The sequence below is a fragment of the Pongo pygmaeus genome, chromosome 2 (genome assembly GCF_028885625.2).
Source record: "Pongo pygmaeus isolate AG05252 chromosome 2, NHGRI_mPonPyg2-v2.0_pri, whole genome shotgun sequence".
Classification (NCBI taxonomy): domain Eukaryota; kingdom Metazoa; phylum Chordata; class Mammalia; order Primates; family Hominidae; genus Pongo; species Pongo pygmaeus.
In genome coordinates, this window is record NC_085930.1 from 99,822,390 (window position 1) to 99,842,999 (window position 20,610).

The 20,610-nt window shown below is 43.8% G+C and overlaps 1 protein-coding gene across 4 annotated transcripts in view; it reads right to left on the minus strand.

Annotated features, from left to right (window-relative positions):
- The window catches only part of CACNA1D (calcium voltage-gated channel subunit alpha1 D), a 330,171-nt gene that overhangs the window by 134,367 nt on the left and 175,194 nt on the right, over positions 1–20,610 (minus strand). For 3 of the 4 annotated variants that reach the window (XM_054483848.2, XM_054483846.2, XM_054483845.2), the window contains exons 6-8: positions 17,033–17,185; positions 16,311–16,507; positions 9,793–9,896 (exon numbers count right to left, since the gene is read on the minus strand). In XM_054483848.2, coding sequence (XP_054339823.1) covers positions 9,793–9,896; positions 16,311–16,507; positions 17,033–17,185 — 454 coding nt within the window. Of the gene's footprint in view, positions 1–9,105; positions 9,210–9,792; positions 9,897–16,310; positions 16,508–17,032; positions 17,186–20,610 lie in introns of all 4 variants that reach the window. The other variant, XM_054483847.1, reaches the window with a different exon arrangement.

Genomic DNA, 20,610 nt, shown 5'->3' on the forward strand with positions numbered 1-20,610 from the left:
CAATCTATTCATATTACTGCAGCCACAGTGATTTTCATATGCAGATTTTCCCAACATTTTATTAAGAAGAATTTCAAACATCCATAAAAGTAGAAACAATTATACAATGAACACCCATATGCCTACCTCACCTAGATTCCATAATTAACACCTGCTACCTTTTCTTCTTTTTTTTTTTTTAAGACAGGGTCTCACTCTGCTCCCCAGGCTGGAGTGCAGAAGCATGATCATAGCTCACTGCAACCTCAAACTCCTAGGCTCAAGCAATCCTCCTGTCTCAGCCTCCTGAGTAGCTGGGACTATAGGTACATACCACATTGCCCAGCTAACTAAAAAGACTTTTGTTTTTTTCCCAGAGACAAAGTCTCACTATGTTGCCCAGGCTGGTTTCAAACTCCTGGCCTCAAGCAACCCTTCCACCTCACCCTCCTGAATTGCTCGGATTACAGGTGCAAACCACAGCACCCAGCTGCTACATTTTCTTTATCACCTATCTCTGCATCCCCCTATCCATCTATTAATTCATCTTTTTGAAGCATTTTAAGGTAAGTTGAAGATATGAGAACACAGCAATAATTTTTAGAAAATGTAAATTTGAGTGTCACTCCCTGCTTAAAATTCATCCATGCATTCTCTTACCCTTCAGCTAATGACCAAAACCTGTGACACAGTCTAAAGGTCCTATGTGACCTGCACTCTGCTGGCCAGTCTCTCTCCTTTCATCTGCCTTCATCTCCAGTTCCCCCAGTTCCTGTCACCCTAGCTTCGTTCAGTTCTTCTAGCGTCCTCTGCTCCTTCCTACTGTAACTCCTTTCTGTGGGTTTTCCCTTGACTAGAATACCCTTGCCCCCAGCTTCTTGTCCCACCTTGCCTGGATATGGTGACTACTCATTCTTCACTTCCAGGATGCTCCTGTCCACTAAACTGACAGCAGTTGTGCCTGTTAAACCCTCTCACAGCACATGAACCTTTCTTTCAAACCATTTATACGAGTTTGTAATTGTCATTTTGGCCTCCATCATTAGATATAAGCTTCATGAAGAAAGAAACCATTTCATTCCACCACTGTAACTGCAGTGCCTACACGGTGCCTACATCCCACCACCGTAAACCCGGTGCCTACACAGTGCCTACATCCCACCACCATAACCCCAGTGCCTACACTCTACCACCGTAACCCCAGTGCCTACCCAGTGCCTACATCCCACCACCATAACTCCAGTGCCTACTTCCCACCACCATAATCCCAGTGCCTACCTGGTTCCTACATCCCACCACCGTAACCCTGGTGCCTACATCCCACCACTGTAATCCTGGTGCCTACCCAGTGCCTACATTCCACCACTTTAACCCCAGTGCCTAGCAGGGCACTTGGCATACATCTACCACTGTGTAGGAACTGAAAAAAAATTCATTAAATGAATAAGTCATTCTTAGGAAGTTAAGAGAGAGGGAGAAAAAAGGATCCAGCAGGATTTTCTGCTTCTTATTCGTCTGTTATATCAAATTCAACTGCCTCCAGGCCAAGCGCAGTTGCCCTATTTCCAGAGAGCTGTGGAACAATGTCATCCAGAAAGCCCTCCAAAGACAAAATTCCATGGTTCTCCAATGCTCTTCTAGCAGCCGATCTAAATTCTCATAAGACTGTGGATCTTTATGTTCATTTGAGTCTCAAAAATACAGCTCTGAATATCAAAGCTGTTTTGTTTTTTCCAGAGAAAATCTCTTTAATAAATGGTATCAGTAAGGGCTTAAAACCAACACCTCATTCCATGCCTCTCGTCTCACACACCAGGGCAGTAACAATGGCTCTCCTTTGCTCTGTGGCACAGTGAATGCTGTCTCATATGGGTGGAGGATACTTAGGGCTAGGGCTTGGGTGCATACATCTGTTGAAATATTAAAATGAAATCCAGAAAAGGAGCTGTTGAACTTTAACAAGGAAGAGTTCCCTACACTATAGATCTACTGGTCTTTGTATACCAAAGTGCCCTGCAATACCAATATCTGATCTCTGTAAAAGCAATTTTACCATCCTGTAAAAGAATATTACACAAAAGAGAAAAAAAGCATAACGTTGACAGTAGCATCTTAGAGACAATCATCAATTTGTTTCTCACAAGCCAAATTATTAAACTCCTAAATATCCTTTTCATTGTAAAAGTAATGGCAATTGTTAATGCCTCTAATTGAATAGGGAACACAGGAAAATTATGGCTTTAATTTCAACTATTAAGGTAGCAACAGCTTTATAAAGAGCTGGGTCTGTGCATGAAAGCACTGTAATGAATTTTCTTCCCCTAGGATTTGGGATCAACAGATTCAACAGCCTCCCCTGCAACACTAATACCCTCAACAACCTCTCTCTTCTAACCTGCACATCAACAACCCAGAGCACAGGTGGAGGGGGAACTGCGGACAGAGAAGTCAACTCAGCACACAGCTCTCCATCTGCAAAATGAGCGTCCAGGAGGGCACATGTGGCCAGAGGTGCCTCCTGGGTCCTCAGAGGTCTTTCTATACATTATATATAAAAAAAAGAACTTGGTCAGGAACAGATGATAGCCACAGCTGACAAGTGAGAGCTCTACTGAATCTGTTGCTAGTGCCTGGCTGCTGTCCACTGCTGTTGCCAGGGAAACAGACGTCAGCTTGATGGAAACAAGGATCAGCGAAAACTTTCACTTACCTCGTTTCCACTGATCCCGACAGCCATTTCTATGGAAACAGTAGCTGCGAGCCAGCGGCAGAGAGGTTACCACTCACTTGTTAATGTCAGGTGTGGCTACCAGCCTGTGTACTTCAGGTACCATGGTACCAACAGCACCAGGATCCAGCTGTCAGCTACCCCCGACAGCTGTTAACTCTGCAACAAGAAAGTTCAGTGTTCAAAAGTATATATAAATGTTTAGCTAGGTTCTTTATTAGAAAAAGGAAATTTAGCACTCTCATTTAAAGCCAAATCGGAGCTTACTTTCTTGTTCTACCAAAGCCAAGCCACGTGAGGGTACTGAAGGACCCTGAATCTTTCCGGCACCCTAACCTCAGCATTCAACTCCATTCACAATATTACTTCATGGTTCAGAAAAAGGGACATCCAACTGTGAACAAATCTTTCATGTATTAGCCTCTTCAAACCAAAGACAAATCCAGCTAAATGTGGGGAAGCACTTTGCTACAAGTAATCATTAAGGGTGTCTTTAGCATTCTGTCAGCTTAATCATCACTACAACACATAGGAAGTTATTTTTTAATCATAAGAACTATCTTCAAAGAGTCCTCCCCTGTCCCTTTTAGACTGGACTTCTGTGTGCCTTAGTAGCTACTGGCCAAAAATTCTCTGTTGGCCAAGATATGGAATTAACTCACTATTGCAGTACAGTTTTATTCTGAATACGGTGACAAATCATACCGATATCCTGGCTACCCCAGGACCCCAATAACAACCTTTTCAATTTTGTAAGCAATTACACTACTCTTTTACAAAGCAGACATATCAGAGGTATATATATTGGAGGAAATTCAATTGTCCATTTTCTGTCAGTAGATGCTGGTAAAGTGTTGAATAAGAGAAAAATCTTTTTTTTTTTTTTTTTTTGAGATGGAGTTTTGCTCTTGTCACCCAGGCTGGAATGCAATGGTGCAGTCTCGGCTCACTGCAACCTCTGCCTCCCTGGTTCAAGTGATTCTCCTGCCTCAGCCTCCCAAGTAGCTGGGATTACAGGCATGCGCCACCATGCCTGGCTAATTTTTGTATTTTTAGTAGAGACAGGGTTTCACCACCTTAGTCAGGCTGGTCTCAAACTCCTGATCTCAGGTGGTCCACCTGCCTCGGCCTCCCAAAGTGCTGGCATTACAGGCGTGAGCCACTGTGCCTGGCCAAATGAGAGAAAAATCTAATCTCAGTCATGAAAAATGTATAAGAATGCCTATTCCCAGAGGATATGTCTCCACTTAGAAAATATTCACAAGTAATACAACTACTATCTATTGCTGTGTTTTGCCTCTTGAGCCACCATTCAAGTAGAAGAAATCAGAGACTGTCTGGCTATTACTAGTATGAATTTAAATGGACCAAACCTGATTCCACTATGTAAAATTCTGGTATAGTCAGTCCACAGTACACCGGCACCGGCACCACCTTCCCTTTTCACATGCTCCATGCCATGAATCTTTGCTTTAGGAAACCAAAGCTTCCTAAAAGCAGCCATGCCTGAGTCTTTGTCTAGGCCCCTGGTATCCAATTAGCCAGAATGGGATGTAGGAGGCGAGATTCAAAAAGATAAACTAGTTTGAAAATCGCCTTCAGTTTTCCATAATGCTTCACTTCATCCATGTTCCCTTAAACTTCTAAAGATAAATAGGCCTATAGTAATACAAAATTGGATTGATTTAAAACGATACCTGTGATCTGGTAGGACCTGGAACTTACTAGAACACCAAGAATACAAATTAATTTGTATGATTTTGAATTTACAGACCTGGGCTGGGTTTACATTCAATTTTATGTCATAAGAGTGGGTTTAATAACAACATGTATTGCCTAACAACATACAAGATCTACTTAACAAAGTATTTCAAATATTTTTCATAAGATGTTGCCAAAACCAAAGGTTTGAATTCATAAGCAAATTATAAATGATTTTAATCTATTCTTTAAAGCAAGCCCAGGAGGGGGTTTATGTAGTAATATCTTAGTCAGCAGTGGCTTATGTCATTATATATATAATAAAACATTTTAAAAATACAACCTGGGCTTTTCACTAACACAGACCTATCTTGGCCAGCTATTATCAATTAGTTTGAAAGGACTGAATTGATTCGATTCTTTTCTTGCATCAAATCCAGGAACAGATGCACCCTTCCTGAACTATCATAATTTCAATGGGCCAAGCCCTCTACATTCTTCAGCTCACTGAGTCCTCACTGAACTTCACAAAGCTGGTACTGTGATAAGCTCTGTTTCACAGATGAGGAAAGTAAGGCTGAAAGAGGTAAGTAACTTGCCCCAAATCTCACAACTGGAAAAGGTAGAACAAACATTCAAGACTTGGTTATCTGATTCTAAAGCTAAACCGCTTTAGAATGTGCTTAACCGCTATGTAATAGAAATGCCATTCCCCTCAATTTGTGCAAAAAACCATTGTCAAATATATAACTTTAATAACAATCATTTAGACCTGCATAATACTTTGCAGCTGACACAGTGCTTCCACATTCTCCAGAGCCACCTCTTGGGTGACATTGAGTACAACGTTGATGTAACAACGTGTGTGTAAAGTGTGGCCACCTGCTGGGAAATCCAGAAAATGCTACACTCCAGAATTTCCAAAGAGTACCCTGCACCGTTCCCACCTAACCCAGTGAGGGGAGTGGGGGATATCCATGGATTTAAGATAAGGATATGTTAAATTAGAAAAACCCTTTATGTATTTTTAGAAGCACTTCTACAGTCATTAGCTGATTGAAAACCACCCTGTGTGGGAGGCGGCAAGACAGGATATCGCCGATATCCTGAAGGACAAAGAGACTGAGGCTCAGGGTAACTCAGTGAAGTCCCAGAGTGAACGCGGGACTCCGGCAGGACAGAACCCAAGTCTTCCAGCCCCCTTCCTGGGGGTCAGAGCCACATCCTGGGAGCCTAGGGCGTCCCCCATCTTGCAAGCTCAGACACCGCCACCATAGGGATGGCTGGTGGCAGGTGGGCCCTCAAATGGAGAAGGAGGCAGAGCCAACCAGCCTACCGCCCATGACCCCCATGCTCCCCCTGGGAATCTAGCATGATTCTAAAGATGAAAACCTCAAAAGGGAGTTCAGTTAACAATTTGAAAAGTGAAAAATTGCCAAGCTTCTAGAAGGCCATGTGTAATATGTCTGAATTGCAGACTTAAAGAAGACATTCTTTCCAATTCTTGGTCATAATGGGAGCATATCCTTAATGACAACTTAAGTTTAAATTGCAACATTAGTCATAGACATTCTCAGCCCCTCCCACAGAGCACTGTGATCAGAGATGGAAGTATTCATCTATATTCATGCATGGTTGCATAGGGTTTACAGTTCATATACTTCATACTTACCTTGAGGGAAAAAAGACTCTGTTATAAAACCAAAGATTTTCCCAAAGCATCTGTGTTACAACACTTTACAAATAAATACCAAATCCAATGTGCAGATTAAAGTCTGTTCAAGAATACAATAGGATGGCATGGCCACACACATGAAGGAGCCAAGGAACAGAAACAGATACAGGTATTTCCAAATGGCTGACAGACTTGAAGACACACAGCACCATCTAACATTTCCTCATGAGAAGGCAATCACATGGTCTCGACCAGCCTTTCTAAAATGAGGGCGTTTTAATTCAGTGCTTAGGGGATTACATTTGTGTTGGTCTGACAGTCGCTCAGGGTCTATGCAACACAAGTTGTCTTCCTCTCAACATTTATATCCTTCTGGTTTTGCAATACCTCTAGTGTCCCCTTAAAAAATTATGAAGACTCTTGAGGCTAAAATTTAAAAAAATAATAATTTGCTTAAACAACAACAAAAATATCAATGGGAAAGTAAGAGGGGAGTAGCAGGCAGAGAGGGAAGGTGGTGGTTGGGGGCGGGGGGGGGGGGAGCGGGCAGGCGGAGGGGCGGATGGGTGGAGGTGGAGACATGCCAGCCCATCGTCAGTCTCCGGGGGAGATGCCTCCTCATCTCTCTAGGGCAGCTCACAGAGCCTCTGGGTCTGCGTCTCTACTGAGTATGTGCCCTTCTGCACTGCTTCAAAATGGGCTACCCCATGAGATAATGAATGCCTAAGCACAAGGCTGCTGTCTGTGTCTGAGACATCTTGGCACCCCTGGCCTCTGGACCAGAGCCGGGCACTCTACAGGATCTCAGGAAATACTGGCCAAATCAGGAACAAAGCTGTGAGGCTGTGCTTTGCAGACATGGTTCTGCCTTTACCCAAACCAGCCCTACCGGAGGCCTTCTGGGGGAGTAGAGAGGAGGTCATGTGCAGCCCCTAGGGGTCTGAGCACAGCCCGCACTGACGGCTAAAAATCGCTGGGAAGTCTCGGGTTTTCTTTTATAATTTCATGTGTCATTTCCGGTCTCCTCCATCAGGGATCTAAGTTTTGTTCTGATGAAAAAATATTTTTTAAAAAAATTATTTCCCCCCAAAATATATTTCAGTAAACTGGTTGTTCCATGAAGGAGTGTACCTTTTTTATCCTCCAGCTTTGGGTACCTCCCACGGAGTTGCAGGTTTAACCCCCATTTGTGATAGTGGGAAGCCCCCCCGCCCATCTTTTTCTCTCTTCTTTTTTTAAGCACCTCACGATCTGGCTCCTGCCTCTGCTTCATCATGTCTGCTGGGGCAATGGTTCCTGCCTGGGAAAGCTAAAAGATAAGGCATGTCACCGGCACTGTTAAAATTAGCGGTTTCCATGGCCTCCGTCAGTTTAGCTGGGTTTAGGAGACATCAGGCGCCAAGGAATTCACAACAGGATTGCTGTTAACCTTGTATAGGAAGCTCCTGTGGCAAAATCAAACACGATGTTATTTCTCCAGGAATAGATACCACCCTCACATGTCCAACCCTAGCCTAAGGCCACTGAGGTTTACTAGGAGAAAGACACTTCTCACGTTGAGGTGGAAGGGCCAGAGGCTTGAGGAGCCACTCATCTACAGGAGGCAGCTCAGGCAGCGGAGGGTTATGTGGCCCCATCCCAGGCTCAGCCCCCACCCCTCTCTCTGGGGGGCACTAGCCCCTGGGCCATCTCTACATAGGGACTTCCTGTGACAGTATGCGTCCCTGGTGTGGAACTGACTACATTCAATCCAGGGCAGGTTTAGGGGAAGATGCAGAAAGGAAGCCGAGATGGATAAATGCACTCTGCTTTCTGCTCTGGAAAAGGCAGTGTTTCCAAAAATGTGATTAAAGCCTTTTCACTAACTCAGCATACATGAAGACATCACTTCCCCGAGATACAGCCTCGGAAAGAGAAAGATAAAGCGAGTGAGGAGGAGATAAACTCGCCTGAATCAAATCCATCAACATTACTTCCTGAGGGTGCCTGGGCACAGCGCAGTGACAGAGGCTCCTCTGGGAGACGTGGGCCCCTCTTGGGCCTCCTGGTATCCTGCCTGCCCCCCACAACCTGGCAATGGCTGTATGAAGTAGCTGATTGTGAGAGAGCCAGACAGCCACCAGCTCCCTTCTTTGTAGCACACCACCTTTCTGGGGGTGTCTGAGAGGCGGTGTGGATGCAGGGCTGCCCACAAGGGTTCTGGGATGGCATCTCCAGCTACGGGCAAGGCAGAGCCTGCAACATAAGGAGTTCCCTTTCCAGGCCAGAATCTGCTGCATGCTGCACCCTCTTTATGGAGAGTTAATCCATAAAGAGGAAGTGATAAACAAGTAAACTTCAAAAATCGTGACTGAATGACGTGGTCTCTGTAAGCCCATGGGAAATGTGTGCACAAAAGTCGATCATCACTCTGCATTAAGAGAAGGATTCTATAAGTTTCGGTTAAAACTGAAGCACAGGGACAGTTCTCACAATGACAGCACTAGAACATCAAGCTAATAAAGAATCCCAATCTGAGGAAGATTTTGAAACTGTCCAGTATTTATGTGTTTGAGGCTTATTTCTCCTTCACAGTAAAATCTAAAACTCCCCTGGAAGTATTTATAATGCACTGTGGTGATCTAAAGGGGCCAGGTTATGTACTAATAGACACAAAACGACAAGGGGTTATGTACTAATAGACACAAAACGACAAGGGACAAAAGCCTCTTTCCTGGGGGAGACCAAGGCTGGAATTCCTTTAACTCACTTGTAATCCACCTCTACACGTTCACATACTAACACAACTGCCTTCGGGGGAACGTTTTCATTAAATTAACAGTGTTTGGCAAGCATCGGAAACACAGAATCTCACAGACAGATACAGGCAGAAAGAATCACAGTTCAATCCAAAAGCAACACACTGAGAGGACATCAGAGTCCAAACACATGCAGAGAAGCTGTCAGGGAGCAGCTAGGAGACACGCAGAGTTGCCTCACACGTGGCAGCAGGAGAAGGTGCAACACGGATCCAACTGCTTACCCACTAAGGACACCAAGAACCAGGTTAAGGACGAAAAATGAGCCAAGGATGATCAGACTAACAAAATACACCCATGGCCATTCCCATCCTATCGCATCATTTACCTGTAAAATGTAAGGAGATCAGTTATCAGTTATCCATTTACTAAAGAGCAGAGCCCCAGTTGCAGCTGCCAGACCTCTCAGTGCTTTGCTGAAGGTTAGTGCTCCAAGGACAGGGACTGGGCCTAGGTCCTTCCTTTTTTTTTTTTTTTCTGCAAATAAGGACAAGCTCAGCGGCTGAAATCTACAAATGGGGCCTACCAAAAGCCCACCCAATCTAGCTCATTTTGCTACTGTTTTATAACAATTAATCTGCATTATATTGGATCCAGACAAATAAAGCAATTATAAATGTATCTCACTTTAGAACAGACAAAAAAGGGCATGCTATGGAAATTGTTTAAATCTCAAGCAACAATGCTGATTAATTTCTGGTCAATAATCATTCTATAGTTCTCCTTCATGAAGCCTGGTGAGGTTCCAGGAAACAGCTTGATTTGGGAAGCCTCAGCAGAAAAGAAAGCATCTCAGAGGACACATAAAATGTCTGGCAACCCCTCTTGGCGGCCCTCATCCAGCAAAGCCTGTGTGGTCTTGGCAACTGTCCTCGGGACTCTGCTTTCAAGATGAAAGAGGTGTAGCTTACCCGCTCAATACACCAAGTACAAGATTTAGTACGAAAAATGACCCAAAGATGACGAGACTGACAAAATACACCCAGGGCAATTCAAATCCCATAGCATCATTCATCTGCAAGAAATAAGATGGTCTCATAGGAGTGGGTTAATAAGAGAATTTAACAAGGAGAGAGGGTCACATTAGAGACAGCATTCTATACATTTAATTAAACATTTACCTAGATTTAAATCAGAAACAACAGTAGCCAACACACATTCATCACATATTCCCCATACACGCACACAAGCATCCATACACACACACACACACACACACACACACACACACACAGAGTCATCAAGGCTTTCAGGCTGAATAATAGCAGATTTTGGCCCCAGGAAGGAAAATCAGCTGGGATATGGCTTTTTCTTACAGGAAACTGTCGATAAGTGATTTTCAGGAAAGATCTTGGTAGAGGACAAAACTAGTGCTTAGCTAGAACCTATTTTCTATGCTGCCCAAGATTTTAGACTTTGTGTTTAAAGTTTGTGATGGTGGAAAAGTCTTAATTATAGAGACAAACTTGTACCATTTGACTCTATAAACTCTTTTTAAAAACTCCTAAAACAATCTTCTACTGGAAACCAACCTACCCAAGGAAATCAAACCCACCTGAGATCTGGATTATCTGCAACCTGTGAGTGCAAACAAAATGAACGCAGCAAAATGAATGCGAAAAAGAAATTTTGTCAAGGTCAACTAGCTGACACATAGTCACGGGCTCTTTGGGGAATGAGCTTTTTCTTAGCTGCACCCACAGAAAGGAGAAGCAGCCCTTATTCTCCACACTTAGCTTTGATCTAGATGACCCCCCTGGGAGACTGGCTCCAGCTATGAGCTGACTGGGTTTAGAGGTGAAAGGGTGTGGCCTGAGGAACCCCATTCCCCTATTCCCGGACAAGCTCATGCTGCACATTCAGACACAGTCTCCCTGGCAGACCTGGCCAAAGGAAGCTAGAGCAAACAGGTGCTTTAAGGACCACAGCTGGATGGAACTTTCCAGCAGCACAGGTCAGTGTTAAATTCAGCAAAACACCTTTCCCAGGAAGGAGGTGTTAAGAACCAGTCAGGGGACAGAATGGATGGCCCAAGGTATGACCCTGCCAGAACACCCAGAATTTTCAGCCAATGAGAATTGCAAACAGTCTGGATAGAGCAGTCGCTCTTGCCTTGCAGGTGCAAGCCCTTAGGGTGTTAAGCATGTGCTTTCCTGCATATGATCTGGCTCCAGGTTTTAACTTTACAGAATGAGGCTCACGCATTTCACAATGTTTGCCTCGAGAAGCCAAATAGGGAAAGCGAACATTAAAAAAAATTACCTAACATCTGTTGCTGAAGTCTAGGGAGAGGGCATTAAATCCCTTATGAAACACCTGTTTGGCCACATGAAAACTGATGTGCTTAATAGAACTCATATCAGTCTGCACATCTTACATTGGCAATTAGAGTAATGAATGAGCCTGGGCCGTGGCTGCAATTGTTGATCTAATTAAGTTGGATAAACTAATTTCAGCAGGAAGGCAGAGGGTAATTCATCCAGAGCAACTATACCACTAAACTTACTGAAAAACCCATATATGAAGAAGGAACTGGCTGCCTGGTGTGGTGGCCTGTGCCTGGCCTGGGTCAGCACCTGAGACAGCCCCATCTGGGCTTGTTTCCCTCTGTGTTGGAACAGAGGTGCATGCAGCAGGGGAGAAGGTGCCCATCAAGGTGACGGGAGGGCGGACAGGTCCAGGGCTCCCATCAGGAAACCTCACTCTTCCATGACCCTAGCAACCGTCATCTGCTGAGCCATCTGCTTCACCAACCCTCCTTCAGGCCTCAGTCTGGTGTTCCAGAGAATGGCTCTAGTAACGCTGTCTTCTCCACTTGGGAGGGAAAATTTTCCTTTAAACAATTTAAAACCCTTTTAATTTCTTGGGAGTAGGTGTTCATCAGATTCACATTGGCTCAAATCAGATGTATCACTTGGAATGACAGTTGAGGCCTGGAGGGAAAGGCTGGAGTTGAACACAGTCCACTGGAGATTCCAAATCTCTAAGTCAGAAGGTGGGGCAAGAGAGACAAACTTCAGCTCTGAGAGCCGGTCTTGCTCCCATTCAACCCTTCTCAATCCAAGTCCCTTTTCAGAGCCAAGCATTTCTGGGATCTTACCATATACAAAAGAAAAATCAGAACATGCAAGCTGTTCCCAAAAATACCCACATGAAAATAGAGACTGCTTGGGATTTTGCCTGTATGGTCTTTATCAACAATGAAGAAACTGGCTTCCACTGAAGGACTTCAATTTAGATTAATTTTTTAAAAACTTATATCAAAGTCATCAAGGGGTGTCATCTGGTGCCCAAGAAATAATTTTCTTTTTAGCTTCAGTTTTCCTTCTTTCAGAAGGCTAAAATGGGCCAGGTGCAGTGGCTCACGCCTGCAATCCCAACACTTTGGGAGGCCAAGGCAGGCAGATCACCCTGAGGTTGGGAGTTCGAGACCAGCCTGGCCAACATGGTGAAACCCGTCTCTACTAAAAATACAAAAATTAGCTGGGCGTGGTAGCGAGGACCTGTAATCCCAGCTACTTGGGAGGCTGAGGCATGAGAATCACTTGAACCCCAGAGGCAGAGGCTGCAGTGAGCTGAGATCACGCCACTGCACTCCAGCCTGGGTGACAGAGCAAAACTCCGTCTCAAAAAAATTAAAAAAATAAAAATAAAAGGTTGAAATGCGTATTCATGTCTCAAGTTATAGACCAATGCAAGGCTGTTTTTCTAGCTGCTGAAAACACTTCTGGAAACTTGGTATACTGGTTTTAACTCCCCAGAGCATGCAATAAGAAAAAGGCAAGCCCTCAGCTGGTTACATAGAAATTTCCTAGGTGGCCTGAATGAAGGAGATTGTCAGCTTGACCATGAGTACTTCCCGTGAAGGTCTGACAGCCAGCACCTCCGTAGGAGTGTGCACTGAGAAAAGAGCTTGGTGCTAAGACAAGACACCACAAGTTTATCTGGATAGCTGTCTCCTGAAACCAATACTTTTTATTTCCTTTGAATTGAAGGGAAAAAAAATTTCCTCTAAGTTGAAGAGAAAAATTAAATCATGTAAGTTTAATTCTGCATCTTGAGAAGCCCAGAGAGGTTCCATGAACTACTCGAGGTCACACAACCAGCCTAAATAAACACTCTTTCCCTGCCCTACACCCTTCTGCCTCTGTGAGCAACAAACACTCACATGCAAGTCAAACAACAGCTGAATTATATTTATGGAACTCACTTTATCAAAGAACTCTACCATAGGTTTCTTTCCACCAGAACTTAATGATCCCACTTCCCACACATCCAAATAGTCCTGTTCTAAGTGTGCCTTTCTACATATTGGACCCACCTGTACTTCCCTTCTCAAGACCCTGCCAGACATTTTCCAGACACTAGCAAGAAGCAAGGCATAAATGAGCTTCAGAACGCTGACTGAATATAAACTTGACTAGATGCAAAACAATGCCCTGCAAAGACTTTGTCCACCATATGTAAATACCTAAAGGATTCAGAAATGTGCTTGTAGTCAATATTTAAAATCTAATCTCTTTTTATCTCCCAAGATGTTCCCTTTATGCCCTAGTTGTGGATAAAAATAGATATTCAAACACGGCACATCTACACTAATGAGGCAATATGCCTGGTACACTTGAAGGATGATGACCATCCCTTGTGTTTATTGAGTGCCTGCTCGGTGCCAGGCACCGTGCTGGGCAGGGATGTTCTGCTGTGTATCACATCGGTGTGGCTTCCAGCTGACTGTGGCCCATGAAATATTAGGAAGGCTTGGTTCCTTGGCCCCTGCCTATCTCTGTGATGAGCTAATAAATGCAATCAACAGGTAATTAAAAACAATCCTGATGTGTTTCAGAGAGTAAGATCTTAGAGAACAGTCGGGAAGACATTACTTAGCTGCCCCCTAGTGTTCTGGAAGGATTCATAAACTGCTGACAGGTGGAAGAATGCCAAGGAAAGAGTGCTGGGTTTCAGTCTAGGCCAGGGGGTCCCACAGCATGACCCGCAGGCCAAATCCAGCTTGCTGTCTGCTTGTATATGGCCTCAAGCTAAAAATGATTTTTACAATTTGAAATGGTTGGTGGGGGAAAAAATCAAAAGCAAAATATTTCATGACACAGAAAAGTCATACAAAATTCAAATTTCAGGGTCCATAAATGAAGTCTGATTAGAATAAAGCCACATCCATTTGCTTATGTATTGCCCATGGCTGCTTCCTAGCTATAGTGGAAGGACTGAACAGTTGCTGAGGTGACCATGTAGCCTGCAAAGCCAAATACATTTTCTATTTGGCCCGTTATGAAAAGGTTTATAGACCCCTGTTCTAGATCAAGGACCACAACCATTTGCTGTAGAATCCAGGGAATGTTCCATGGTCTCTACTTCACTGTCTGCATCTTCATGATCCCAGACCTTCTATAAAGGGATACAGACTGGGATAAAGTTTATGAATGGCTTGAGATCCCCACCAGAATAAAGATGCTGTGTAATTTATGGAGAATGCAATTATCCTGTCAAAGTATTAACCATGTGATTGTCATATTAATAATAAAAATAATAATTATATCATCCTAGATGATATTTAAACCTTCTCAGGAAAGTAAGTGGAAACTTTCGTTTCTAGGAGCCTGAAGTTCCCTCTCCTTTAATCATCTACTCCCAGGTTTTACACTTTCTTGGCAACAGGAAAATTCTGAGAATCGATGTGCAGGAATATAACATAAAGTATAAAATTGTTCATTAGTCAAGGCATGTTGGATCTGCAGTTGACAATTCACCATGTCAATAGAGAGAGAAAAACAAAGCTGAGAGGAGTCACAGATTTTGATTTTTAAAAAAATCAAAATGTTGTTTTATGTACTGTTTGGGGAAGGGAAGTATCAGAGCTTGGGCTATTTTGATGATGCTTTTTCTATTTATGAAAAACTGCAAGGGAAGACTGGAATTGAGATCTCAACTAATCTGACTAGAAGTTGCAATTTAGGAAATAATAGCGAAAATGAATGCTTCACCTAACCTGAGGGCCCTCCTGCATACAGAAGCCATGCCCCTGGCTCAGCCAATATCATCTCCCTCCTCCTTCCTCTTCATGAAAAGACGATGTTTTATGAATATAAATAACAGACGTGCATACCCACACACACACACACACAGACACACACACACTCACACTCCTATGACAATCAGAAAAAGAAAGGGAAGTAGGAAAAACAAGATACTTAAACCTGATCAAACTAGACTGACTTTGGGGACTAAAGATAAAAATATACCTTCTTTGCCTCATATTAAATATATAGGGACATCTACAATCCTGTGAGCTGGTGAAGGGAAGCAAAAACCTATTTATAACCATTATATGTTACATTCTTTGAAGTTATGGAGTAATAGGAAATCCTGAAAAGTATCTAAAATTTAGAAACTACCAGAACCTACTTCTCAATTTACAGGCCTTCTGTCTAAAAGCTGCTGATTTCAGAAGTACTTTATTACTAATTTCCTTTTAACAACTCATAATTGGAATCCTGCTTACTCCCCTTTGGACTTGGATTTAGGCTTAAAATCTACATGTTAGCTGTCTTTACCAGCAACTCTTATACCATGAAAAACAATTTCTAAACTTCTGTGAGCTTTATTTACATTCTAACAAACTCAACCCTGGGAAATGGCTGTTAAAATACTATAGCACTTATTTTTATATAGCAAATCTTTCTGGCTCTATCAGGAACAAGAGGAACCAGACCCTCGCCTTGAAAGAGTGTCCAACTGTTTTCATGGCAGGCTGGATGGGTCCAACAGCCCTGGAAGTCTACGTGCCATTCCCACCCTTTCTGCCAGAGGTCTGTAGCTTCAAATAGAAAGGAAGACAGCTTAAGGTTTTGTGCTGGGATGATTTATAGTAATACTAAAGATAAGAATGGGAAATATTATCATGGGAGAAACTCACACTGGGTTTAAAGTCATACTGAGTTATGGAAAGCATGAAAGGGATCTGATTTACAGTCCCTTTCTTCCCTTTAGGATCTAGTAGAGCAACCTGCCTTGATGTATAAATGATTAACTTTAGCCTGTGGCAGTCCAGGAGCCTCCTTACCTGGAAAGTGACCCTTTGGCTCTCTTAAGAGTTGAATCAGGATAGCCCTGGCTTCCTGGAGTTCCTCCAAAGGGGACTACTGGCCACCCTTGGCACCAGGTCTTCAGGCAGCACTGGGGAGTAGAGGACTAAAGCCAGAAGCCAACATCATGCAGCAGCTTCCTGCAACTGAAACTAAGGCCCTCAAGGAGCAGGATGATGAAGTCTGCTGGTAAAGACAGCGTCCGCTTCCCTTCCCAAATAACTGACTTCAGAGTTTCTTTTCCAGCCACCTCTCCAGTGGCTCTAGCTCACAAAACCCACTTATCCAAGGAAAGAACACTCCAGAAACTCTCTCCCCAGGGTACTTACCCAGTAGAGCACGTCTGTCCAGCCCTCCATGGTGATGCACTGAAACACAGTGAGCATGGCAAAGGCAAAGTTATCAAAATTGGTGATGCCTCCGTTCGGGCCAACCCAGCCACTCCTACATTCTGTGCCATTGGCAGTACACTGGCGTCCATTCCCTGAGAACGCACATGGAGCTGGGTCCTCTTCAGCTACGATATCTGCAAACAGAGCAAACAGGCTGCACCACTCAGGACAGAAACATCAGGAAATCCAAGCCGGTGGAAGGTGAGAACCCTTGCCAGGGCCTGGGACACCCTACCACCCCATCTGCGATGCCTCAGGATCCTGCTCGTCCTTCAAGTTTCCCTTCAAATGCTCCCTCCTTAGTGGAATCTGCCATTTCCTCTTGTCACAATCCATGGCTCTTTTCCTCTGCACCTGCGCTTACAGCACCCTCCTTAGGATTAGATAGCACAATGCTGTTGGTTTGCCTCCTGTTTTTACTTTGGAGGTCTCTTATCTTATTTGCCAGGACACATTACACAGTAAATCGGGGGTAGAAAGGGAGACTGAATTCTCATCTATTCTGAACATAGCTCATACTGAGAACTGGCTCAGTAAATGTGTTGGTATATTGGACATTTTTTTCCTATTTTGTTTTAGATTTTCCCCAAACCATGAAAGCTGCTTTGGGGCAAACAAAAAATTTTAAAGTTAAGTTAGCTACAATTCTCATTACTCACCTGAGTCAGCAAAAAAACATGTTTTGTGCATTTTTCCAATAAAAAGTTCCAATCCTATAATAGCATAGATTATGATTACAAATAATACCAAAAGGGCTATGTGAAGGAGGGGAACCATGGCTTTTATAATGGAGTTCAGGACAACTTGTAAACCTAGGAAAGACAAAAAAAAAATAAGTTTGTGAGCCAGGAAGACACTCCAATGAATCATATATATAATTCCTAACCATGCCTCCTTTACTTAGAACACATAGTAATAAAATTCAAAGAGGTATTTCAAAGCTTTTCATTAATATTAAGACTGGATGTGAGACAGACTGAAAAGGAACCTTAAAGATCATCGAGTCCAACTCCCTCACTAGGGAAAAACTAAGGCCTAGGGAGGGGACTGCCCAATATCAAAGTTCATCATTCATTTACGCATTTCTTCACCCATCTGACAATATCTCTTAAGTATCTACCATGTGGAAATCATAAGGTTTGGTGCTTTGGAGCAATATGAAGATGGTTTATGTAAAATGTTTTCCCTCAAAAAATTATATTCTAGAAGACACAGAATTAAACACAAATAACTCTACCCTTGGGTAGCACATAGATGCTATATAAATATCCCAATAGTTAAAATTAATAGGTGTTGGGAGTTGAAAAGGCCAAAGGGATTGTGACCAACTCAGCATTCCACTGGAGGCTATATGATCAAACAACAAACTGTTTATCATGAATGCAGGATGTGGGCAAACTCACGACTGCGCCTACCGCCAGGTTTGCTGAGGGCAATCACTCCCTGGCACCATGCGCTCATTGAGGTTATCTACTGGGACATCTAGAGCCTGTTGTTAGAAGAATGCAGTCTTGCAAGTCTGCTGTAAATCAAGCTGCTGACCGACAACCACTCCCCCCTCTCCCTATCTCCTTTACCCAGTAAAATGTGAAAGGGTCTGAAGCTCAGGGCTCTTGTTCACTAGAAGCAAGGAGCCCCCTGATCCCTTCTTCCACATATACTCTTTTGTCTTTGTCTTTATTCCCATGTTCATCATCCTTTGTTCAGTCCCCCAAGGTCCATGCAGGTGACAAGTAGGGATGAATGGGGTGAAGAAAGGGTCCTGAGGCAGCTTCCCTCTGGGAACGGCCCAAAGGCCAGGTGGGGTGGATTTCCACAGGTGGCCATGGAAGAGAGGCAACTTCAGGGAAGAAGAACAGAGTACCAAAAGCACAGAGAAGAGTAGCACAGTATGGGCTTGAGGGTGGTGAGTCTTGATTGGTGGTTAGTGGAAAAGAAAATCATGAAAGAAAAGTAGATTGCAGCCAGGGTTGTGGGTGTTGAATCCAGATCATGGAGCCAAACTTTAGATCACTAGCAAAAGGCAGTTGCTTTAGAAAGACCAACAGGATAGCAGCAGGCCAGACACAGAGAGGTAGTTCAAGAGTGCTGGGGTAGGTGAGGGTGAAGATCTGGATGAGACCAGAACTCAGCAACTGAGTCAGAATGAGAGGAAGGTACCTATGGAGCACACCAGTTATTTGAGCCAGGGTCTTGAAGCAAAATCCCAGTGTCCCCAACAAAACTAAGCATTTCAAAGGGAGGTTCTCCAGGAATGAGGGAGGTGGGAGGGGCAGGGGGAGGGTTGAGACTGACTTGAGCCTTGTTAAGTTTGATATTGGTATTATGTAACATTAAGGTAGACGTGTCCTGAAGCTGAAATGTGGTCTTGAGAGACAGGCACATGAGAAATGATTATTTCTGCCCTTGTGTGGTGGCTCATGCCTGTAATCCCAGCACTTTGGGAGGCTGAGGCAGGTGGATCACTTGAGGTCAGGAGTTCGAGACCAGCCTGGCCAACATGATGAAACCCCATCTCTACCAAAAATACAAAAATTAGTTGGGTGTGGTGGTGTGCGCCTGTAGTCCCAGCTACTCGGGAGACTGAGGTGGGGGAATCACTTGAACCTGGGAGGCAGAGGTTACAACTCCAGTCTGGGTGACAGAGCAAGACTTCGTCTCCAAAAAAAAAAGAGAGAGAGAGAAACGATTATTTCCTACATTTAAAACTTTTGCTGCCATGGACATCTTAGGAAGACAGGGTCTTGCTGAGTCTGAAATCCTCAGACTCAGACCCATGGCAAAAACTGCAATTACTTTCACACCAACCTAATAGAAGCTACCCATGGAGTCATACTCAGTGCCAGAGTGTAGGTAAGGCTACCCACCAAGGGACAGAAAAAGAGGTCATGAAAAGAAGGATGGGGGCAGCACTCAGGATTAGGATTGGTTGTGAGGAACCAAGAGACTGAGGGAGAATGGGCAGGAACCCAGAACCTGCCCTGGAGACCAGGCCTCCTGACCTTGCGTTGGCGTCCCCCATCCTCTCCATGGCCCCGCGACCTCAGCACGACTGTGCTGCTCACTCTTCTCCTTCTTACCTTCTCCTTCCCTGTCCTTCCCTGTCGTCTCTCCACCTTCAAACTTTCCCTCTTCTGCTATCATCTCACTTTCCCAATACATATTCAGGAAAGAGAGAATGCAAGAAGCTGAGATGCTTACATCGGAAACCAGAATATAGCAAGCAAAGAGAAGACTTAGCAATAATGACAAACCTTTACCGTGATAAGCAACACAAGAGGAGGCAGGGGAGAGGATGGTGAGGGAAGAGCAGTAAGAGGATTTCAGACTCAGCAAGACCCTGCCTTGCTACAACCTCTATTACAACTAAAACTCTGGGTGCTACACCTTTGGATATGTAAATGTCCACACAGTTTTTTCAAAAATGATCAATTAGGACGATTTTCAATATTTTTACCTTCTACAAGGAACACATGGAAAGGAAAAGACGACACCCATTCCAATCCCCATGGCCAGGTTTCTATTGTTTTGGTTTTCTTGAGACACCAATGGGCCATGCAAAACCAACCCCCAGCAGTTAGCTCTTCTAAATTCCATGGCAGTAAGCTTTGTGAATATTTTTTATATTTAGACTAACTACTGTATTTCAGATTGGTCACATTTATGAGATGATAAAGTTGTATCCGACTGTGAACATGTATACTTTATTGCATCCCGCTCCTTTGTACATACTCAACATGTACGGTAGATCTCAGTAGATCTCATGGGACTCTAGTCAAGGAGGCAGAAGTGGGAAGAACACCAGGTCAGGAATGTGGAGATCGTGGGTCTGGTTCTGTCTGGCTACTCACTAGCTGTGAGAACTTACACTAGTCACTACCTCCAACAGGCCTCAGTTTCCTTGTCTAAAAGATGCAGGTAGACCAGATGATCTTTAGGATTCTTTTCCACTTTGATGGTCTTGAACTTTGATAAATGTTTCCCTGTCCAACACGGAAGGACAGGGAAAGAGAAGGTAAGAAGTTAAACAGTGAGCAGCACAGTAGTGCTGAGGTCAAGGGGCCGTGGAGAGAATGGGGGACGTCAACACAGGGGTCAGGAGGCCTGGTCTCCAGGGTGGGTTCTCAGTTCCTGCCCATTCTCCCTCAGTCTCTTAATGTGGGTGCTTAAGAACTCCACAAATGCCTGATTCACCACCTTGTGAAATAAATTTACCTTTCACTGAATTAATATATAT